This window comes from Mercenaria mercenaria, chromosome 7 (genome assembly GCF_021730395.1).
Source record: "Mercenaria mercenaria strain notata chromosome 7, MADL_Memer_1, whole genome shotgun sequence".
NCBI classification, from domain to species: Eukaryota; Metazoa; Mollusca; class Bivalvia; order Venerida; family Veneridae; genus Mercenaria; species Mercenaria mercenaria.
The window spans coordinates 72,192,410-72,217,689 of record NC_069367.1 but is presented as its reverse complement, the minus strand read 5'-3'; the positions used below and the strand labels follow the sequence as shown (position 1 = coordinate 72,217,689).

General features: G+C 33.3%; 2 protein-coding genes across 2 annotated transcripts in view; both read right to left on the bottom strand.

Moving 5' to 3' along the window:
* Window positions 1–626: 626 nt before the first annotated feature.
* On the bottom strand, window positions 627–7,920 carry LOC123553946 (uncharacterized). Its single transcript, XM_053548658.1, has 6 exons — window positions 7,839–7,920; window positions 7,615–7,692; window positions 5,004–5,126; window positions 3,209–3,319; window positions 2,200–2,338; window positions 627–1,643 (listed from the first exon to the last, which is right to left on the bottom strand). The coding sequence occupies exons 2-6, from the start codon at window positions 7,681–7,683 to the stop codon at window positions 1,537–1,539; spliced, it is 549 nt and encodes a 182-aa protein (XP_053404633.1). The 5' UTR covers window positions 7,684–7,692; window positions 7,839–7,920; the 3' UTR covers window positions 627–1,536.
* An 8,445-nt stretch (window positions 7,921–16,365) lies between these two features.
* LOC128558659 (autophagy-related protein 16-1-like) overlaps window positions 16,366–25,280 on the bottom strand; it is a 42,822-nt gene continuing 33,907 nt past the window's right edge. Inside the window, exons 11-13 of the mRNA XM_053548655.1 lie at window positions 25,233–25,280; window positions 23,767–23,865; window positions 16,366–22,875 (exon numbers count right to left, since the gene is read on the bottom strand). Of these exons, the coding sequence (XP_053404630.1) occupies window positions 22,782–22,875; window positions 23,767–23,865; window positions 25,233–25,280 (241 nt within the window). The 3' untranslated portion in view covers window positions 16,366–22,781. The remainder of the gene's footprint in view (window positions 22,876–23,766; window positions 23,866–25,232) is intronic.

The following is a 25,280-nucleotide window of genomic DNA, read 5'->3' as shown; positions in this document are numbered from 1 at the left end:
TGCTTTTTTGGTACGGCATATAACGCTTTATCAAATGGTAGTCCCTCTTGACACTTTATTACCTTTAGCGACCTGTCTTTTTGTAGACGTCTTTTTGTAGACATAAGCGGTATGATCAATTATAGAAAATATATAGATTGATATGGGTTGATATAGTCTAGAAATGTAATAGAAATATGTCAATCTTTGACATTTTAGCTAATAAAATTTCATGAAGCGTTACAGGCCACCTCAGTTAAGTGTTAAATTCAATAGTTATCACGGTTGGCCGTTCTAATATTCGAACCACATGGGTTTCAGTCCTTGCATTTCATCAAATAATACAGGCGACATGCGTTTAATTGGACAGACAATGTAGTTAGGTTCGTGTGTATCGGCGAGTATCACCATGCACGTGTTTCCGCTATATACACGTACATGCATTATATCTTGTTAGGTCTTGGAAGGAGTTGTTGTAAAATATTTCTGTTTCTGGCTTTTGTAACGAGAACACAAATACTGACACTTTTGTGAAAATTGTATATGTGTGTACATGCTGGCAAGTCAGGGGAAACGACAGAAGAATACTGACAAATCTAATTTTGGACACACTCCAACACTTGACACTGTATAATAAGAGTAAACACTTGCAGAATTAATTTTTATTCAAAAATGCTATTGTTACATAATCATTTACACAAAACATAAATAGGAAATGAGTTTTTCAGTGAAAGCAAGTTATTTTGTACAAGTTTTGTTATTGTCTCGTTTTGAGAACTGGTATGAATGACAATCTGTTTACAATTTCGCAAGTACGATTCTATAAATTGTTATGATCACAAAATAAAAATCATAAATAAAATAAAGTTACCATGAAACATATATACTACAACACAGTTCTATCATTTTGCGCATAATTGTCTGATAGTAAATATTGAATATTTCAAAAGTTTTGTCATCTTGTGTTGAGTTCATACTTTCAACTTTCGCCATTAAATAAAGAAGTTATAGTTACAATAATTATAAAACGAAACATGTAATATTTCGGTTTGTTGAAAATGAGAAATGTCACAATATAATAATCCTGACTTCGAATGAAATTGGTGAGTACAAAATTGGTATTTGCGAACGACAAAACTCAAAAAAAGAAACAGTAGGCGTACAAGTAAAAATTGCCAAGTTTCGACTGATCAGCAAGTTCACAACCACGATAGATTAGACACAAATGAGTTAAGAAGCTACTGTAAGTTTTAAAAGATGCCTCCCAGAAATTGTTCTCCATGTTTACTAGAAACTGGCTGCCGTGAATACTAGTACTGTACTTTGTTTAAGAAAAACGTTTAACAACTGTAGAAGCCAGCTAATTTATAATAGGATATTAGCTTAAAGACATTGTGTGTGGTACACGTACTATCTGTACAACGTATAATTTCCTCTTTTAATAAAAGCAATTAATGAATGTTGTTAGTAAATTGTTTGCATTGTTTCATTCCATTCGTGAACGTAGCTTTAAAGTAAAAGTTTCTCCTTTCGTTTTGATAGAACAACTCCACATTATTAACAATATCTACAGGCGCATGCAGTTCCACACCTCACAGGACAACACACACAATATCTTCTACAGCTACAGCAGACCCCTCTCTTACGCCTCTTTACCGCCGTATCTGTAATGATAATAGAGAAATTATTCGAAGGAAGTTTTGATACTTTTTGTTAAATGTAATATTTCATACTCCTGTTTAAGAAATAATATATCTCATCCAGTGATTTGCCGTTGAATAAATCATTGCTTGGAGTTCAGATGCGAAGGAATTATATCACGAGGGCGTAGCCCGAGTGAAATAATAATACGCATCTGAACGACAAGCAATGATTTATTCAAGAGCAAATCACTAAATGAGATATATTATTTCGATTCTAACACGTTATAAAGGATTTCAAAGTACATCCTTGATGACATGCATTAAATATTTGCCCGTTTTCAATCGGTTTCTTTTCCAGCGCGCCGCTATGCCGCTTGACGCCATGACGTAATAATTGTGACGTCAGAACAGTGATTTGTTGTATGATAATTCACTGCTTTCTTCCTTCTTTGTTTAATAGGAAAATTAATCGGATCGTGTTAGAATTATGATTATATTCCCACAACGATTTTAAAAAATGCTAAAACCAGATTAAGCTGATATGAAGTAAAATACTTGATATGATTTGGAATCCAACCTGTTGGGTCAGCTTTCATCAAATACATGTTGCTGTCTTGACACATCCTGTGTGCCTTTAAAGACAACATGTATCGCTTTACGGTGACGGATCTGTCAATATAATAGTCAACCTCTTCAGTATCGACCTCATCCTCTGTCTGAAACATTAATGAAAACAAGAGCTCATAGAACACGAAATGCTCCCCTTGATGCATTCAGTAACTGCACAAGGAACTGAAATTATTTGATCACTGTGCACTGAACGTTTGACGTACTGACCTCAAATCAATAATTATGGGTCATTTACCAGTCGTGAGTGACTCCGTATCAAATGTGATCTTAGACCAAAGCATTCTCTAGTTATTTGGCTAAAAATGTTCTACTTTTCAGGGTCACTGTGACTTTGCCCTTTGACCTACTCATTTTAAAATTAATAAGGGTCATCTGCTGGTCATGATCAACATCCCTATTAAGTTTCGTGATCCTATGCCCAAGCGTTCTTAAGTTATCGTCCGGAAACGGTTTAACTGTTCCGGGTCCCTGTGACCTTGTCCTTTGACCTACCGATCTTAAAATAAATAGGGGCCATCTGCTGGTCATGATCAACCTCCCTATCAACTTACATGATCCTATGCTTAAGCGTTCTTAAGTTATTATCCGGAAACCGATTGGTCTACGGACCGATCGACCGACCGACATCAGCAAAACAATATACCCCTCCTTCTTCGCAGGGGGGCATAAAAATGAACAAAAATACTGTACAAACATTTTCATCTTGTCCCAGACTAGTGGACAAGTTCTAGTGATGTAACTAAAATATATAAATGTACAGTGACTTGTATATGACAGAACTTTGAAAAAAAAAATGCATTTGGTGCAGATTCGAAACTATTGATCGTAATATAATGTTTTCAAAATGTATTGCTTTGTTCAGAACTGTACAGCAGTATTTCCTTTTCATTATCTTCACCGTGGCAGGTCAAACGTAAGGTATAATATGTTTCACCATGCTTATCAAGTATTCTTACCACTGCCTGAAAGTCTTCAGCGGGTGGTGTATTTAAGCTGTCTCTTTGAAACGTTGCCACATAACAAGTACTTTGCTCTCCTCTTTCTTCAACCTTCATCACCATGATTCCCTTTAATCCGTATAGATATTAAAACATTTATAATTCCAGATCATATTGAGAAGTAGAACATCTTACTAATACAGAAATTATCTGTGATTTTATAGAATCAGACGTACTTAAGGAAATCCAGACAATCAGAAATAATTTGTCTTACCAGAATATACTTAACATCTCCGAAGTTCTATCGTTTACCAAATAAAACAGAGATGAAAGACTCGTGTGTATATCTTATGTGCAGCACATTTCAAGCAAAACCATTGTTGGATTTCAGAGAAATAAAAGAAAATGCAATGATGTTACGGTAGTTGTATACCGGATCAGCACAGCATTTAAATCCACCATGCGTATACGTCAAATAAGAGGAATATACCACAGGTGCCCGGCGCGTGACCTGGACCCCCCAACCCACACACTACAACCGCCCCCCCCCCCCCACCTGTTTTAAAAAATAATAAAATATCATCAAAATCCTGTAAAACACTATCAAATATTCATATTACAATCAAATAAATAGTTTTCTCTTGAGAAAATACACATATACTTTTATATTTTTGTTTGAAACTATTTATTTGATTGTAATATGAATATTTGATAGTGTTTTACAGGATTTTGATGATATTTTTTTTTATTTTTTAAAACAGGGGGTGTTTGTAGTGTGTGGGTAGTGGGGTCCAGGTCACGCGCCGGGCACCTGTGGAATATACACGACATACATTATGCAATTTATATATAAAAAAAAATTGGCTATACATTACCGCATTTGTTACATAATATTATTTGCATAGCTATAAATATAAACATGAAAGAACAGATGTGTTTTTGAAACAATGCGTTTATCTTGAAGACGTTCTTATAAAAAAGCAATCGATTTTCGGAAAAGAAAGCTTCAAAAGGAAATATTTCTGTTGACCTCTGTAAACAAATAAAGAATAGTTCTGTGACCAATCCCAAGACGTGCTTTGTACCTACATAACGTTTCTTGCATAACTGCACTAGAGAAACTTTGTAAACTGTCACATTTGGGATTTTATTACCCGACAAGTCATAACTTTAAAAATCTAGTATACATTATTGATGTAATTCAATACAAACAAGTACAAACATATGTACATACACGCAGATACTTATCCTCCATTTGCAATGAGATCCGTATATATATGAACAATTATTAATTCTAACACGACCCGGTTCATTTTCCTATTAAACAAAAAAGGCTGAACATTGTGTGTTATTATACAATAATTCAATTGTCGACGTTACAATTACTACGTAATAGTGTTGAACGGCATAGAGGCACGCTGGAAAAGAAACCAACAGGAAACAGGCAAATTTTGATGGTGACGTCAAGGATGTGCTTAAAAATCCTTGGTTACGTGTTAGAATCGAAACAATATATCTCATTTAGTGATTTGCTCTTGAATAAAATTATTGTGTGTCGTTCAGATGCGTATTTACCTTTACCTATATTATTATATCACTTGGGCTGCGCTCTCTTGATATAATTCATTCGCATCTGAACTCTAAACAATGGTTTTATTCAACGACAAATCACAAAATGAGATATATTATTTCTTAAATAAGTGTGATTTAGTATCAGATAATGATAACGTATGAACAATTATTGAATACTTGTGATCTAGTATTAGATAATATACATAATAATAACATATGAACAATTTATTCATTTACATACCCTTTCGAAATCGTATATAATACGGGTTCCATTACTCAGCATTATATCTTCCTCTGTGTCTGTCACTGTAATAGTTTCCTCAATAGTTTCACCATCTCTTGTGTGGAACACAAACGAGTAATCCTGAAATGTTGTTACATTCAGTAAGTAGTCATTGAAACCACAACTTAAGTTGTTAAGGGAATTTATCTCAATACTAACCCAGATTTGATAACACATGGGAATTACACACACTGACAGTAAGAAGAACTACATAGATGTAGAGCCTTTATATTCCCAGAAACATTACAGTAACAGTAGATGTATTTTAACTGCAACCTGGTGAGGAACAATTTAAAAACTAAAAACTGTATATTTTCGACACCCTTCTGTCTGGGTTCCTTTCCATGAAAATATACGAAATGCAACATAAGACACTTAAGGTCTATCTGTTTATATATTGTCGACTAATTCTTGTCAGAAGTAGACAAAACAACCATGCTGGACACATTTTGAGACATTCCGATGCTCTACGGAAAACATATTCTTGCATACAAGACGGATATTTCCGTAATTTTTACCGGTGCTGGAATAATACCGATGACGTATCACGAACTACACATATGTAGAAGATTTACGTAGTAATTTATACTTTATTTCAAAAAACGGAAAAAGAATCCAATACCTTGACAGTTCCCCTTTGTTCCTGATAGTATGTTTCTCGATTCAAAAAACGTTATTTTATGAAATATTCATAATGTTACGCTGCAACTGATAAAACAAAACTGGAACTAAACATTGTTATTTGTCTTTGAAACGTTATGACGTCTTTCATGTTTACGGACGTTGGTTTACCGCGCTTTGTTTACATATGCTGTTACAATAAATAGTTCTAAAAATATTTTTTATTATTATTTCTTGAATATGGTGTGCAAGAAAAAGATTCTGTTCAGATGGGAATACCCAAGTCTCGGGTAACTGTTTACGCGATAACTCGGCAGAGCTTCGTTACCGCCTAATGCACCTACAACCAGTAAAAAAATCTTACACACTCGTCCTGGAATCGAACTGTAGATCTCCGCTCTCCCTATTAAGCTAGATATATCTTTTATTCCACCATGAGATGAGAAGCATACAATTCACATCATAATAAAGAAATTATATGAACATATAATACATAGACAAAACATATATATTGAACACAAAAGAAATGAGAAATGATAAAGTGTAAAAGCAATTTACATTGAGATAAATGACAATTTATAATTTCTAATATTGAATGTTTAAGACCTAGTCCATGATATTATTTTAAGTATACATAAACAACAATAATAGTGTAATACATACGGCATGTAAATATTTATCAATATGCACTTGTTTAGTTTCATAACTAGTAAGAAAATGTGTATTAAACATATTTTACTGAATTTTCATTGATTCATCAATTTTGAATGAACATTCATTATTTTAAGCATTATGTATCGTTCTTTTGTGTCTGTTTGTTATTATTAATGACGTCTATCATATTAAATGAGCAGGCTTAATAGTTTCTTTTCTGAATTTGTACCACTAAAGTTTTCACTATCAAATCTTAATGAATAGATAGATAGATAGATTTATTCAGGTATAAGATCATATATACAATCTAAAATTACCAATATCGCATTAAGTAAGACAAGTTTTGTAAGATATCTAAAACTAAGCGAACAAATTCTAAAACTAACATGTGACTTACATTCACATAATATTGCTTAAACATAGATAAAGAATACAAATAGATAGTTTGATAAAAGTTATAAAAAGACAATGATTTAATACTAATAAAAATCATAAAAAAGTTATTTCAAGTTTAGTCGTGCTTCCTAAATTATTCTCCGCTGATCTTATACCAAGGATAACCCATGAAAGTAGCTTAAAGAGCACTTATTTCCAATGGGGTCCTCGACTCATTACGGCACCGATTTAGTTATATGTTAAGTAAAAAGAAAAAAATCATCAGTGAAAAACTAATACGCGAAAGAAGAATAAAATAAAAAGGAAGTACTAAAGAGAATTATTTTAGTGAGTACCTCAGTAATAACAACTAAAGTTTAAATAACAATTGGATTTAAAAACTAAATATTAATATCTTATAACTTGGCTTTCCTCAAGAAATTTCCCTTCTTTAAACAGATGTGCTTTTAAAGCAGATTTAAAACGTGACTTATTTTTTATATCTTTTATGCTGCTTGGCAGAGCATTCCAATCTGAAATTGCCTGACAAAAGAATGTCCTTGACTCAAAGGATGAAATTTTCGGAACTACAAAATTGTTTTTACTAAATCTTGTCTTTGTATGTATCTCAGATACTTTAATAAAGTTTTGTTTCAAATAGTTTGGGCATTTATCGTGAAAAATATTGAAGGCATGATTCAGACGTAGTTGCTTCGCTCTGTCACATACTTTGAGGATATTGATATTTTCTAAAACATCATAATTAATACTTGTTCTAGTAGGTAAGTTTAAAACAAATCTAGTTATTCTGTTTTGTGAAGTTTGTAGTTTTGATAATAAAAAAAATAATAAAATTATTTTATCAATCAAGAAAACGTTATATGATTTTTAAGTAAAAATAAGCATTTTTTGTACATACCTCCAATCGACATGTTGTCATAACAACCAAATTCAGTATCAGTCCTGCTATGATCTGAGCCTTTTCCATTACTGTTTGCTGAAGTAAAAAAAAAAGAAATTTCATGTAAAATCCACGGAACTTCCAATTCAAAATGTAGAGACAACCAACCAAGTAACCATTTCAGCACCGATAGTTTAAAAAATGCCCATTTACCAAGAAAGCAAATGAAAGAATAAATACACCTTGTTTGTAACTATGAAAGTAGACACGAGAACATTAAAAGCAACAGAAGTGCTGAAAAATCTTCGAAGCGCCCTGTGTTCTTTCCTTCTTTATATAGTTTTCAAAGTGTTTACCCGGGATCTTGGGTCATTTTGTGCGCAAAAGAAATTCGAACAGGAAGATTAATCTAGTGAAAAACTTTAACATCTTACAAAACACTTAAAACAAAAAGATGACAAATGCGTTTTAACTACGTTGTCTTACGAAATCTACAATGCATTTTTGGGAACATGAGAATGCATTTTCAGTTCAACACGCAGAGGCCAATATCTCCTCAAGATACCTGACCACTTAGTTTAGAGAAAATATTGGTCAGCTTTACGATTAGCCCCTGGGTTAACAATATGGTTCAGATTCCCTTAATATGATCTGCCTATAAGCAACCCCCAAAATAGTCCTAACATTTCAGCAGAACAGTAATAACATGTATGGCATATATATATGTATAGCTGTCCAAAATACATAGAATGCTATAATTTCTACGTATTCTGTAAATGACTGTGTCATACAGCTCTCTGTCATCTTTTCAGAAAACACGACACATTATACGCGAAAACTCGACGTTTAGAGAGCGCCGACACGACAAATTTGTCGTGTTTTCGCCCCGCCAACACGCCAGTACGAAATGGCAGAAATCAGCCACCATGATGAATGGAGCTTTTTCGTCTTTGGTAAGGTAAAACTCAATGGCATAATATACACACTGTGCAATATGCAGAGATAAAGCTAATAAATCATGCGAAATGTAAGGTGTATTTAACAAAATTTAATACTGTATTTCTAATTAAAATTTTATCGAAACACTTAGATAATGTTTATGTTATTTAAATGGAAACGGCTTTCCATGGACTATGGCATCGGTCTATAAATAGCTCATCAAACAAACATTACGAAATCAACCAGACTTATTGCAGACTGGTTCTGAGCACAGTTTCATGCATAGAAAACGTCGATATGAATTATACTGTGCATTATAATTATATTTTTAATAAAAATTTTACTTTTACTAGGTATGATTTTGCTTATAATACAATAAATAATGAGCATAAAATGTGTAGAATGTAAAAGGAAATTTTAAAAATCAGTTCTTCCAGATCAGTTGCTAGGGAGACAAGCGCTGCATGGAATTGCCACAGTAACGTGAGAAGAAACAAATAACCACATTCTACGATTTGTATACCGAGACAGCGTACATGCTATATTTTTTAACAGAATAATTTTTACATTTACAATAGAAACTATAATATTATTTGATTTAACGGCAGTTTAGTTTTTGACAATTTTTGTACTTAACAACATTCTGACGAATGCTGAAAGCTGAAAGTACTGTTGTAAAAAGTGCTTTGCTCCAGTTTGCTTCATGGGGTTGGAGGGGGAGGGGTGATGTAAGCGATTTTTGTTTAAACACCCGTTTTCAACAGTATTTAACGTTATATTAAGGCGGTCAATTTTCCTTGCTGTGGTCAATTTTCCTAACCATCGTATTAGGGAAGGAACAGGACTAGACCACAATCATGTTGGTAGTTGGGTTCGAACCCAAAATTTCCCTCAGACAGACAAGACAATCGCCCAATTAGTACTTCAGTGCTTTAATTAAAAAGGGTTGAAAGACATCTTGGTATAGAAAGCTAAGACGAAATATCTCCTAAATATATAAGATACAGCTGCAGCCTTGTTCTACTTCTATCTGTAACGCAGCAGTATTATCTAACAGCAGGTTGTATATTTCTTCCAGTTACTAACGGACAGAGTTACAAACATGTACAGAAATGTAAAGAAACGTTATTATGTTATTGTTTTTCTTAAGTAACGATGAATACTAGTGAAAACTATCTAGAAAGTTATATTATTGTTCTTATTGAGCATGAGCAAATATTTCAACTGAAATAAAGTTTCCTTCCATCCAACTAGCATAAAAGTTTATACTGAAAAGACATATACCTAAACAAATATAAATATTTACACATGCATTTATATTCTACATTTATTGAATTTTACACTAGAAAACTTTCCATTAGTTACAAATTGTTTTTAAAGGACTGTGATACATATCAAGTTTACAAAACGATCTACTTTTTCTCCAAAAATATGATGGATGACTGTCTGAGTGTAAAAAAAACATCAAAATTTGTGAAGCACCAAGGTTAGGGTTTCATTAACTGGAACAGCTTTATGCTTGGTTATTGTGTTATAATAAACTATAAAGTATTGTAAACAATGTATTTGTTTTAAAATGCGCATTAAGACGTTGTCGGTACTTCACAAGGAATTTAAAGTTGAATAGATGTTTACAAATATCGACACATGTTTTTCGAAATAAGCTCAAAGATAGTTGACGGTACGACACATTTGTTCTTTATTCTTCCTTGTTGATTTGAAAACATTGTTTAGCATGTCATTTTGTGAAAAAAATAAAATAACGATGTTGTGAAAATATAACAACGCAAATTGACACTCTACACCTCCAAAAAAAATTCACGGAATAGCCGTACTTATGGAGAGATGCCACGTCGTCGGAAAAAAATATTAAAAATTCGTTTAGGTCAATGCACCGTTAAAAGGTACATAAATTAGCCAGTTTTTCTAATGATTAAAACAGGGATTTTTTTTGAAAAAAAAGGAAAAAAAGAAAACATCATTAAATCAAGAACATTTAATTTGTAAAGCATTAAAGTAATGAATGTACTTTTGTGTAAATGTAGGGAATTTGATCTTAGTCCAGGAACGTTATGCAAATTATTCGATGCTTTTGTTTTATCTATATTGAACTATTCATGTGAAATCTGGGGTAACTCTAAATCTAAAGAAATTGGAAGAATACATTTAAGTTTCTGTAAAAAAGTTATTAAATACATGTAATGCTAGTGTCTATTATGGAACGCCCTAGCTGTTCTGATGTTGATATAGCACTTTATGATGTACATATACCAGTATATGAAATGCCTCTACCCTTATATACAGTGTTTATACATGTGAAAAAGAGTTTAACTGTATAAGCGGTGCTTCCATCTGTATTTGCGATGATTGTAACTGTGTATATGGTTGTTTCAGCTGTACATGTGGTGCTTTTAGTAGTATATGCGATGATTCCATCTGCATTTGTGGTCTTTTTAACTTTATATGCAGTTCTTTCTACTGTATATGTGGTGCATTCAATTGTATATGTGGTGCTTTCAACTGCATATGCTGTGCTTATAACTTTGTATCGAAATTACTTATGCGCGGTGTTTTCAACTTTCATATGTATATGAGGTACCTACAACTGTATGTGCATTTCTTTTAAATTTACATACGGTGATTTTAACTTTGAATGTGGCGCATTATATTGTATATGTGGTGCTTTCAACTGTATATACGGTTCGTTTAACTGTATATGCTGTACCTTTATATTTATATCCGGTGCTTTCAACTTTATATGCGGTGCAAATAACATTATGTGCAAACTACATTATGAGATCGGAATATTACGAATATTGCCGAAAACATCCGACATTCTGCCTCTTCTACATCGGTTCAGGGTAGGCCTAAAGTGCGAAAATAAGGTTATTTTCATTTGATAGATCTGTGTTCAAATCCACTCCGAATAAAATTTCATGTGTACCTTGGTATTTCATGATAATTTCTTCAAATTGGTCTATGCATTCACAAAATTCAGTTTCAGCCTCTGCGCTGCCTCTTGAGGGTACGTATACTGACACTAAAAGATAAAATTTAGTAAGAGTTTTCAATTCAATTCCTTAAATTCTTTGATTACCATCAGGTATTGCTGTTAAGAGGAGTTCAGGTTCTTTCTTCCATAGGACGGCGACGCCACCGAAGTTTTCTAAGTATGATGATTTGAAGAAATGCATTAAATGAAGAAACATGTAAACAACATTTTTCAAAATGCAACAAAACAAATCATACAAAACTGTACATAAACTAATAACGCATATTCCTATGGCTACTTAAAGAACAATATAATAAATAACAAAACATAAAAATTATCAAAGGTTGGGTCCCAAAATTACGCCACAGATAGTGGAACACAATCCCCAACCAAAACTTCGGCATTTTTGAGTAGATGGCTACATAACAATTAAAAGCTGCAAACCATTTTGGTGGGGAGACAATGGCTTTCAGGTTTGGTATTTTCTTCATACTGTAACCATAACTCCTGCAGTCTATTCCATCATTCTTATTGATTCCTGGTCTTCGGGATCATTGTCGCTTGCCTGCAGAAGTGCAAAATCAACATATTCATTCGCCCAGATATTGTTCTAACTTTCTGGTTAACATGTAAATTAATTGGTAAAGAAGATGCACCTCCCGGCTTCATCGGAAGGCGGTTGTTCCCTTGGACTATTGTCATGTTCCTCAGTAGACGGTTAGAGTTTGGGTTAGAGTTTGCAGAAGATGGGACCTGGATGGCAATCAGAGTTTCCACTACACTTTTTGTTACAGCAGGAACTACTAGTAACTCCTCCATCTTTCGTTTCTCTTCATCAGACAAGCCACTTTGATTTTCAGCAGTTTTTGATTGTTTGGCTAAAGATCCAGCAGCAGCCTTGGTTGTAAGAGTTCGCTTTATACCTGAAAGGCATCATGGTAATACAAAATATTGTGTGCGTGTTACAAACAACCGGATGTCTACACCGTATTAATGGAGTCTCTTTATATGTGGTTTATGTGTGTTTTATTGTTTTACATATAAGTTCTTGAATTTCATTTGAAAACATTTAAAATAATTTCCCCCTCTATCATAGCATGTGTCGGATCCCTGTGCAACAGATGGTAGAATGCACGGACAAGAATAAATCGCAATATTTTTACAAAATTAAAACACTTTTCTAAGATATTAGAGTCAAGTTCATGCACTATATTGACGACAGAGTTTTTTTATACTGATCACACCACTCGTTATGAAATTCAATGGGTGCTTTACTTTATCTAGATAAGCAATGGATTAATCAAATCTATTCTTAGAATAAGAATATGTTTAATATAGTCGGACTTTATCAAAAAGTCTTATACGTTGGGTAATTTTGATACTCAAGATTGTTTTATTGCTCTCTAATGCATGATAGAGCTTATGAAATTTGAAGTAAAATATTTGCATGTATTTTGTGTGATTACATTACATTCAATATCTTAATTTTTAAGTATGTTATAAAGTATCTACTTTTTCATGGAAATACAGAGCGCCGCTACTTGGTATACATGTATATATCATTTGTAGTATTTTAATAATAATGTTGACAAAATGTCGCAAACATGCAGAAAAAAATTGATTTTAGCTATGATTAGTTTGAAAATATCTGTAAACAATCTTTATTAATTTTCCTGTTTTGAAGGCGTACCTGCATGGACGCAGCACCTTGTATTAATTTTCCTGTTTTGAAGGCGTACCTGCACGGACGCAAAAATAACACTTAAAAGTACTTTAAACGTCCTTGTATTGCGAGATTAGTAAAATCTTGCCGTGGTTTGAATGCGTGCAACTAAAATAGTCAAAGCTGTTACATAACAACGACTTTTAATAGTAAACAATTTCAAATATCTTCGGTATACAATGTACCTTCATATCTTAGTGTATGGATTTCTGTTAACTTTACTCTCGTAATCTGTCTTCTATTTCATATTTTCCAACACTTATGCAAAAAAAAAAATCTATATACTATATATGGCGATATCAGATGCTGGGGCCTCCGTGGCCGAGTGATTATGGTCACTTCGAATCACTTGCCTCTCACCGGTGAGGTTCGCTTGGAAGGTAGATTCCGTCATGTAAGGAAGCCATTTGGTTTGATTACGGGAGGTCAGTGGAAGCCCATGTCTGAAACAATATTTCAGAAAAAGACTATGATTGATAAAAGTTAGCTTTTATTATTTCAGAATGTATCACATGCCGGATTATGTTCACGATGTTTCTGATGTCTGTTGTGCTTGCAAATATCTTCGTGCATGAGATAGCAGTTATGAGCAGAAAGAAAGTAGCAGTGCTCTATAGAGAGGATGTGGAACGCATCTCCTGAAGTAAATAACTTCAACACAGTCTGAAGGCATAGCAATACTAGAACCCCACTTACACTATAACATACTTCTTGGTGCAAATTAATTTCATGTGATTCAGCACTGGAGCGGTTGGAAATCTGGTAAAAGAAATCATCTTTTAACTCAGAACGAGACTTGTTAGCTAGTTATTGTATGTTACAACTTCTTAATTATTTCATTCCACAAGGCCAAGCGGAACATTGTCCAGCACACCTGAGATCAAGGGAGACAAGGTTTGCTGATATTGACAGTGATGTTATTAACTCTTGAAAACCGTGGCAAATTTAAGCCAAACACAAGTTTTGCACAGAAAGTCGGTAGTGTTGGTGTAGAAATAAAAGAACGGAAATATAACGAATTTGAATAGAAAATATCTACTTCTCTTATGGAAAGGTGTTTAATGTTTAATCTAAGCATTGTTTTATCTTTATGAAAATGATTTTTTTTAGAGATACGATTTCAAGGTTTTTTTTTTGTAACACAACTCTGTCATGTCATTGCACATATATCAAAATACAGTCCCCGCTATATTCCTTCACGGAACACGAAACCCTGTTCATTTAGAATTGGTTAATCTTGATTTTGAAATTCAGATCTTGTTTATGTTTTTAAGATCAAGAACTACTCCAAGCGCTTGTTCAAGAGCAAACCGACATACTAACAGCCCCAATTTCAAATATTTCCGATATTCGCCGTTCAATATTCAATGAGCACGAATCAATGCGCAAGGAGACTATACAAGATGCCGATTTTTCTAATCTAGGTAGCAGGGGTTGTTTGTTTTAAATAAATAAAACAAGATCTGTCAGTGGACAGCGCGCTTGACTATTCTCAGTGCTTGATAGTATAATATAAGCAATGAGTAAAACTTTAACATTACAATAAGCATAATCTAAGTTGAAAAGGGGCCATAATTCAGTCAAAATGCTTGATAGAGTTGCCTCCTCCTTTTTACAGACTGGGGTCACGATGGTAAACAAGTATGCAAAATACGAAAGCAATACCTCAATGGACTTTGAAAATATTTGAGGTGGTACGCAAACTTTAACATTTATTCTAATTCGAAAAGGAGCCATAATTCAGTCAAAATGCTTGATAGAGTTGCCTCCTCCTTTTTACAGACTGTGGTCATGATGGAAAACAAGTATGCAAAATATGAAAGCAATATCTCAATGGACATTGAAAATATTTGGGGTGGTACGCAAACTTTAACATTTATTCTAAGTTGAAAAGGGGCCATAATTCAGTTAAAATGCTTTATAGAGTTGCCTCCTCCTTTTTACAGACTGGGGTCATGATGGTTAACAAGTATGCAAAATATGAAAGCAATATCTCAATGGACTTTGAAAATATTTGGGGTGGTACGCAAACTTTAACATTTATTCTAAGTCGAAAAGGGGCCATAATTCAGCCAAAATGCTCGATAGAGTTGCCTCTTCCTTTTACAGACTGAGGTCACGATGGTAAACAAGTATGCAAAATATGAAAGCAATATCTCAATGAACATTGAAAATATTTGGGGTGGTACGCAAACTTTAACATTTATTCCAAGTTGAAAAGGGGCCATAATTCAGTTAAAATGCTTGATAGAGTTGCCTCCTCCTTTTTACAGACTGGGGTCATGATGGTAAACAAGTATGCAAAATATGAAAGCAATATCTCAATGGACTTTGAAAATATTTGGGGTGGTACGCAAACTTTAACATTTGTGTGACGCTCACGCTCACGCAGACGCCGAGGCGAGTAGAATAGCTCCCCTATTCTTCGAATAGTCGAGCTAAAAAAAGAAATGACAGTCGCTATAGATTTTAATAAAGTTTCTATGAATGGGCGAAAGATGTGATGTTATAAAACAAAATAAATCTGAATGAAGATCGACGAAAAGACAATGTTTTATTGATGTTTATCTGGGTGTTGCATTTTAAAAATCTTTCGGTGTACAAATGTTTCAGTTTACATGTATATACAAAATAAACTTTTCCATCTAACATTTTTTAAAATATCAAAAATCAAATTATTGTGTTTCATCTATATGGAGGAACACTCTACCTATCTAGTAAAAGAAAACTTTAGATGAGTGAATGTCACATTTTTCTTAAATATCAAATTTGAATGTGAGCACATGGTGAAATTTGTAATATATTCCTAAATAAATTTCTGATGAAGAACAAACATTTTTCTTTTAATAAAGAAATTTCCCAAAATATAGAATTTTTAAGGTGGACAGACATTTTGGCCTAGGATCTTTTGGCCAGGCAAATTTTCTGGACAGGATTTGTGTGTGTTGTGTGTCTGTGTGTGCGTGTATGTGTGTTTGTGTGTGTGTATATATGTGTGTGTGTGTGTGTGTGTATATATATTTGTGTCTCTGTGTGTGTGTGTGCATTGTGTCTGTCAACAAAGGTTTGAAAAGACTACTATCTACTTTGGGGAACATAATAAATAAGTAAACCATAAAGTTTGAACACATTTTATTTAAGAATAATAAATTTGTTATGCTATTATCACAGAATAAAGAATTCAGCAAAAAGTAGTAGAAATGCAAGAAATTACGATGCAGTTCTATGGAAAGGTAAGAATAAATGGTATAGCACTTCATCACATTATCAGAAAAACGAAACAAAAATGGCCAAAGAAGCATGAACTTAAGTCAGTAGTAAATCTAATACATGATCTATGATTATAAACAGGTTCTAAATTATCTCCAAAATAAAAGTAGCAACCATTTTAAACAAATCTAATGTTGCCATCACCACAATAAAACACAATCAATACAGAAGCTGTGATTTCAAATGTGTACATGTAGTAAATAACTGTTAGAGAAAATACTTCCTTATAATCATAAGAATTATAAATTTGTTTGTTACCCTAGTTACATGAAATTTAAACCAACCTGTATTTTACCTGATTTACAATACATCTCTAAGTGTATGTTGTGACTTAAACAAAGGATGTCATCATAAAATAAATTATTCAATGAACTGTTTTGAAATTTCATAAGTTATCTTCAAATTAATATTCACTGAATATTTCTAAAAGTATGCCTGCCAAATTTTAGAAATTCATATATTCCTCCATTAAATTTTAAATAAAATATCAGCATATCAAGTGTTGCAAAATACGTTTTGCTAATTGTCTTGAATATCAGGGTTGCCAGCATTCTGGGTGAATAAAATTCCCTGACTTTTCCCTGACCAATTCATGTTTTTCACTGACCAAAACCGCCAAACATTTGAACGGCCTCCTGACCTCCCCTATAGCCGTCCAATCCTCCCATTATTTTTTTTCCAAATGTTTTGTATTTATTTTCCAATATATTAAACATAAACATCAAACACAATGATAATAAACATGGTTTTCTTTCTTGTATGACTGTTTGGTGGTCAAGTCAATGAAAATAATTGTGACTATTGGTCAGTGAAACCTAATTATTAAGAGATACATATCAAAAGCATCTTTGCAAGACATGTAACTATCAAAAATCTAACATCTTTTAAGGTACACTTTCCTCAAGGTAAACACAATAAAGTATGGTTAATAACAAGACCATTGGAACCCTGCTAGTATTAGCAAAATATCATTCTCAAAAATCCAAGATCTGTTATTATACAGTTTCCTAGAGGCAAAAACAATAAAACACAGCAAGAACATTGGAATCATACTGACAAAGCATCACTCTCAAAATCCAAGATCTCTTAATATACAGTGTCCAGAAAACACCTGGAGTACCTACAACAAAAAAAGTGTATTAGAATAATGTTAGTTGTAGGCTCTCTTCATGTGTCACTTTCCTACAAAATAACAAAAAAATGTTAGTTAGCTCTGGAGGCAAGGGTTGCAAAGCCTTTCAGTCTTCAAGCAAAATCAGGGATTTAAACAAATTAAATGAATGTTACAGTATTACATCATTAAACTTTGTTTTTAATTACTTAAATTTAATGCTTGAAGACTGCCATAGCCACAAAAGTTTAAAATGATTAACTTCTTCGAGCTTTGAAATCACTTTTCCCTGACTTTCCAGGATTTTCATTTTTCACTGACCAAATTTTAAAATTCCCTGACAATTCCCTGACCTTGAAAAAGAAACCAATTTCCCTGACTTTTCAAGACTGCTGGCAACCCTGTTGATAGTTTTTGCTGTCTTGATAGTTTTTTTTCTGCTGAAATACTACAATGAGACAGTGCAACTTTTATATAATGTAGGTTTGGTAATATTCCCCAGGTTTTCATTTTTGTTTATACTCAGCATTTGTGGCACATGGACATTGTGGCATGTGGCCACTCTGGCATGCAAGTCCAAAACATGTGTGAACACACAGCAGCATTATGTCATAAACTTTTACAAACTATAAAAGAAGAATTCATAATACTGTAGTTATGTCTGCTGATTATCTTTTAAAAAAGTGCCACTATCATTACCCTATCTATAGTAAGTGTAAGAAAGGAAAGATAGAAGTTCTGTGAGTGGTAAATCAATACAGCAAGGAATATATATATCTGACTGATAGAAACACAACTTTTTTTTATACTCATAGGAACTTAAAGGTCCATTACTAAGGGAAAGTGAGTTGGCAATTTTTTTCATAGCCAGTGCATAGACTTCTGCAAGACACTAAATAATGAAGATTGGCAGGTCAAAATTTACAGAAGGTCTTTGGAACTCAAAGAAATGTATGTGTATTATGATGAAATTTCAATGAATCGACAGAATGACCCCCAGGTCTTTTTAACTTTCTTCATACTTCATAGAAAAATAATTGTACATATACTGCGATTTATTTCGAATTTCTACATACCAACTTTCATTTTCCAATAAAATGAAATAGTTTCTGTGCTTTTTAAAAGAAATTAAAATGTTCACTTTCCTTAGTATTGGACCTTTAAGCTTTATCTTTCTGATACATGCATTTTTAAAATAAAAGTATTAGGACAGAAAAAATTATCATAATAGATCTACATCAACACAAAAGAAAAATGACTTTGACATACTAATGAAAATATGACTTGCATAATATTTTAGAAGAAGCTTAAATGAATTACACCAATTCATAAAAGTACTGATGGTTTGTAAATGCTGGTGTAAGTAACTGACTTTCCACTTAAATGTTTATCATCAGTAACCTCTTGCACAAAAAACAAATGTATCAATAACATAATATGACCTAAATCACAACATAATGCCCTGTTTAAGATAATACAGGGTCTGTTTACAGTAACACAGACTTATGTCATAAATTATTAAGCAGAATCTATTATGCTCAAGAAAGAAATCATACATTAATACACATCTGGTGGTTCTTTAACAGGTAAATTACTTCATATTTAAACAAACACTAAAAACAAAAAATGTACACAATATTAACTGCCATAATTTTTTTTACTAATGGTATCTCTGCCTGAATCATATATTCTACTGTAGTACTTTCTCAGTGAATTACATTAAAACAACAAATGTTTTTATTTGTTCAAACCTAGATTTGCAAACTTCAAAAAGTTTAAACTAAATGAGAACCAGGAAGAGTAAAAATATAAAACAAACAAGAGCTGTCTGTTGACAGCACTCTCGACTATTTGAAAAATTGATTAAGTGTGGGGTCAAAAAAGGGCTACAACTGAGCCCAAATCTTTGTCCTAGTTATGTAGACTTGCCTACATATGGTGACTAAGATGGTAAACAAATAGTCAAAGTTCCAAAAGTCATATATCAAAACATTAAGACTAAATATGAACTGCTACAAAAAAATTAACAGATTTCCAAGTCCAAAAAAGGCCAAAATTCATTACCCTTGACTACAGATGGAGATAATGATGATGAACAAGTGTTCAAAGTTTCAAAGCCACATGTCAAATAGTTTTGACAAAACATGGACTTGTATAAATACTGAACCAATTTCCAAGTCCAAAAAAGGCCATAATTCAGCCAAAATAGTCGACAGGGTAATATACTCTTGCCTACAATAGAGACTGTTAAAATGAACAAGTGATTCAAGTTTCAAAGCCACAGTCAAACACAAGATATAAACTGGTACAAAAAACTTAACAAAGATTTTAAGTAAAAAGGGGCAATAATTCAGAAAAAATCCTTGATGGAGTAATGCACTCTTCCTTAAAACTGGAGATGGTGAGGGTACCCAACTGCTGAAAGTTTAAAAGCTATATGAGCCGTGCCATGAGAAAACCAACATAGTGGGTATGCGACCAGCATGGATCCAGCCTATTGGAATTGGAGAGACTATTAGCGAACAGCATGGATCCTGACCAGACTGCGCAGGCTGGTCTGGATCCATGCTGGTCGCATACCCACTATGTTGGTTTTCCCATGTCATGGCTCATATTATGTCGAAAGGTTAATAGTCAAAATGTGGACTGGTTTGAAATATCTAACCAAGATGTGACATCATCACCTTGGTGAGTAGGAAAGCTCTCCTTATTCTTTGAATAGTCAAGCTAAAAATTAAATAATACCTGTCTATGTTCAATTAATTTGTATCAATACCATGGTTTTGACTACAAATACTACTAGGAAATGGTCTAAAAACTATACAAACTACACCCTGGTTTAAATCAACTTTCTTGAAAGACGTTTTGACAAATACCTGCATTTAACCAAAATTGGTACAATAATCTATGTGTCTAGACCTTTGTTTAAGTACAAATTAAAGCCTGGATAAAAGTGTCTAACAAATCTTTTCATGATTCAGAAAGAAAAATTCAGATAAAAAATGTACCTGTAAACTTATGACCTCTCAATTTCACTAAAATGGCAAAAAATTTCATATGCAATGCTACTGAAAATCATAAACTCCTTCAAAACATGAAGATCTGATCATTGCAATGAAATAGTCAACCTCTCAATTACACCACAGTACAATACAGCTAAAAATGCCTCCAACCTTGACATTTCCTATGTTTCTCTGACTGCTAAGGTTAGAAGTACATGTATTCTACAGTAGTTCAGCTATATGTGATCAGACATACAGATATATACAAATATCTCTCAATAATCTGTATAGAAATTAGTTTCAGAAAACTACATACTTTGGGACTGGTAGTCAATGTAAGCATTACATAACAAACGTATACATTGTACTGAATTTGAGCGTCTATTTTTTACTGTACGCATACAGAGAAAATACAAATGCCTTGCTGTTTAATCCATCAAATCTGTAACAATATTTTTCTTAATTTCTCCTACATTTTGCATGATCAAAATGTAAGATACACATATATCTAAAAGTCTCCATGGGGAGGTAGCAGGAAAATTTTGAATTTTAAAGATACCTCTAATAATGTTGATTTTATAACAAAATACAAATTTGTGTAAAATTCTGGCCCATCAAAAAAGTAAGAACAAGAGCTGTCTCCATAGGATGACACATGCCCCCGATGGCACTTTGAATGAATAGTTATGGCCGATGTTAGAGTTTAGGACCTTTGACCTACGGAGCTGGGTCTTGCGCGCGACACGTCGTCTTACTGTGTCACACATACATGCGTAGTTATTTTAAAATCCATGCATGAATGACAAAGATATGGACCGGACACGCCCATCAATGCACTATCATGAAAAATGACCTTTAACGTTTAAGTGTGACCTTGACCTTTGAGCTACGGACCTGGGTCTTGCGCACGACACCTCGTCTTACTGTGGTACACATTCATGCCAAGTTATTTGAAAATCCATCCATGGATGACAAAGATATGGACCGAACACGCCCATCAATGCACTATCCTTTAACGTCTAAGTGTGACCTTGACCTTTGAGCTATGGACCTGGGTCTTGCGCGCCACATGTCGTCTTACTGTGTTACACATTCATCCCAAGTTATTTGAAAATCCATCCATCGATGACAAAGATATGGACCGGACACGCCCATCAATGCACTATCCTTTAATGTCTAAGTGTGACCTTGACCTTTGAGCTACGGACCTGGGTCTTGCGCGCAACACGTCGTCTTACTGTGGTACACATTCATGCCAAGTTATTTGAAAATCCATCCATGGATGACAAAGATATGGACCGGACACGAAAATTGCGGACAGACTGACAGACTGGCAGACTGACAGACCGACAGACGGTTCAAAAACTATATGCCTCCCTTCGGGGGCATAAAAAAACATGATCCATTTTCACAAAGTTTACAGGTAAACGTTGCTTTACTGCCTGTAGGTTTTGTAAATCATCAACAAATTAAGTTTTAACTGAGATTTTAAAACTTTTTTGTTTCAAAAATTGTTGAAATATACAAATGAAAATACCCTAACAAAATAGTTTCTGGATGGTAAATCCAAAACTAATAAAAGATGTTCTGAAAATTCAAAAAGAACCTATTACATGTACTATCCTTATAGCCCCTATAAACAATGTAACATAACAATGGTATTGTCTTATATCTGAGGAGCAATCAAGGGAAACATGTTACAATTTAGCATGATTACTGTTATTCGTAACTTAGCAAAGATTTAACAGAAAATTTACACCATGACCTTGCTGTCCTTACAACCTTGGGAACAACTATGATTTCAGACGTTTTTAATTACAGCAATTTTGTCTCATATTCCTGGTCACCTCATAACTATCTCTTCTTTCAAACAGTTTTAAACCACAGTTGGTAAAATAAGCATGTTTCTCATAGACTTTATGCTGTTATATCATCATTTCTTAATTGTGTCCATTTTACACGTATTACATAGCTGTTTAAAAAATTCTTCAGAATGTAATTTAAATATGTCTTGCCGACTCAAAATAAATCTATCGTAACTATTTGCTTTTCTGTCTGCACTCCTTTGTTGCATAATATTTACACATAGGAAAAAAACGTTCAGCATTTGTTGTTCTGGAGGAACACACTAAAATTCCAAATGTTGCATTAAATGTCCGACCAAAGAACTACTTTCTTCTGTTTTTCTGAGCTGAGTATGACAGAGCCTGATGGATGCCAAGAACAGGCCATTATAGCATGCCTGAAATATCAAAAAAACAGAAGTTGAATAATAATCATTAGGTCTTACACGTAAACTAAATATATCTTGGCATCTTTATACAGAAGCATCTTGTTATCAGTCAAGTTTATAACACCTAGTCTGGATGTCAACATCTGATTGGCTTTCTGCTGCATATGATCTTGAAATTGACAAGTAGCAATGTTATATTTTGGTTTCCGAGATAAATTTTCATAAAGTAAGGCTCTGACTTACAGGAAGATGAAAGAACAGTTGATCATGTTTTCTACATGATACGACTTTTTCAGAATTGTGTTCTCAACCTAACTGATTGTAAAAGTACCCTACGTAAGAAACAATATGGTAAAATAATTTCCAGATATAAGGATATGAGAGCATTCAATTGTTTAAATTACAAGTAAAATTAATTTTGATGGGTATTAAGTAACACCTGAACAATCTAAGTCATAATAAACTTTCCAGTTTAAATGGTGGAAGAAGATCCCCGTTGTGTCTTCAGACATTATTTCAGACACCTGAGCAGACACTTGGGTAGACACCTGGGTACAGAACTGGGTAGAGCTAACTACCTTCAGAAGCTATCCTGATGGGTTCCTAATGTGATGACTAAAGTTGGCCTTTATCCAACAGATATGAAGAACAAGCAATTCAAAGATGGCCACTTTAACCATTTGGCCAGAGAAGCCCCAGTAAAACCAGTACTTATTTCTATCTACATTCATTTTCCCATTGACTATAAATTAATTATTCTGTAAGCTTGAAAACATTTATCCTGATTTAAAATTACAAGTACCAACTGGTTTTGTAGTTGTGATCAGTATGATGAACTCAAGTTAAATTATATAAAGCTGTTGAAATTGATGAACAATTCTAAAACACAAGAAGACTTACGTATGTTCCTTCAGCGTTCTCTCGACTTTGCCTTTCTTTATATTCCAGATATACAACGTTCCATCAGAGGATCCTGCCATTGCATAGCTACCATCAGGACTGAAAATAATAACATACACTTTTTGCTGCTTTTATTCAATCTTTATATTAAAGTCAATTTATTATTACAAGACTGGTTATAAGTTAACCAGTCAATAGTTTACTGCTATATGCCAAGGTAGCAAGACAATAGTCTGTATATTACCTTGTAGCTCAGTTAGTCCATTTTGAGTTATTTAGCTGATGAAAACATAACATTAGTTTTATTTTGTGTTAAATTCAGGTAGTTCACTGAACCCCTTAACATCTCAGGCTAACAGTAACACTTACTGACTGACAAGCAATTCTATGTGTTTTATTACATGACATTAGAAATAAATTTCAAAGTTTTATTTTCCTAAGTTTTGACTATATTTGTTGAACTACAGACTGGTCTACAGCACAAACCATGGACTGGTGATTTATATACATAGTCATGTAATCATCTTGACTATTACCTAGTAAACCATTCAATATCAAGTATTACTATTTCATTTATAAAGTATACACTTATTTAAAGGTTTGCCAGTCAATAATCAGAACTATTGTTTTGACTAATAGACAGCAAGCCATTCATCAAGTGTTTCTAACATGATGTCACAAATAAATTTCAAAGATTTATTCCTTCAGTTTTGACTTTAACCAAAAAATTGGGGTGAACTATAGACACAAACGATGGATTGTCAATTTATATATGGAGTCATGTAATAATATGTTTTGTACAATAGAATTCTGTCAAACTGATTTAGTCAGATACTCCAGGTTCCTTGAAATCTTACAACTAATTTATTCTTCAACAACAATTAAAGGATTAAAATTTGAACACTAATGAAACAGGTTAGAATCTAATCAGCGGCACACTTTGATATCAGTGTGTAAAATCCCGTGGCTTGGTCAGAAATCCTGGAAGCAGTCTCTTCAAAGAGTAACTCTTACAAGCTGATATTTTTTTCTCTAATCTGTTTACAACAGTAATAAACTAAACATAAGTAGCTGAAACTTTCTACATATGAAAAGGCAGGGTGTACCCCAGTCTATTCTGGCATATTGCAAGCATTAGGGCTTCATTCTGAAAGCATTCTTGGAACATACATTGTGTACCTTATTTGAAAATGTATAAAAATTACATCAATTTTTATGTTGTTCTTTTTTTCCACAAAATATTAAAGGGTGCATCTTCATTTCAAGAAATGATATGAATGACTGACAAAAAATCAGTCCACTAATTGAAGTTCAGAGAAAATTCTTTGGCACGAAATTTACATATACATTTCTGTGTAATAAAACAAACCTAGACATTACTTTTTCCCCCAAGTTACAAAATGTTTCTACAGTATCTAAAAGAAGATCTTATGGTGTACTGACTAAGATAATGCACAGATACATACCTAAATACTGCTCTAGAATAGTCAAATGCTACTTTGAAGTTGTCAGCA

What these genes read in the sequence shown, in the direction of transcription:
- LOC123553946 (XM_053548658.1), bottom strand. Translation starts at nt 7,683, where the DNA reads ATGGAAAAGGCTCAGATCATAGCAGGACTGATACTGAATTTGGTTGTT. An exon ending in CTGAAGACTTTCAGGCAGTG is followed by an intron (nt 2,339 to 3,208) that starts GTAAGAATACTT and finishes TTAATGTTTCAG; the next exon opens with ACAGAGGATGAGGTCGATAC. An exon ending in GATGAAAGCTGACCCAACAG is followed by an intron (nt 1,644 to 2,199) that starts GTTGGATTCCAA and finishes TTATCATTACAG; the next exon opens with ATACGGCGGTAAAGAGGCGT.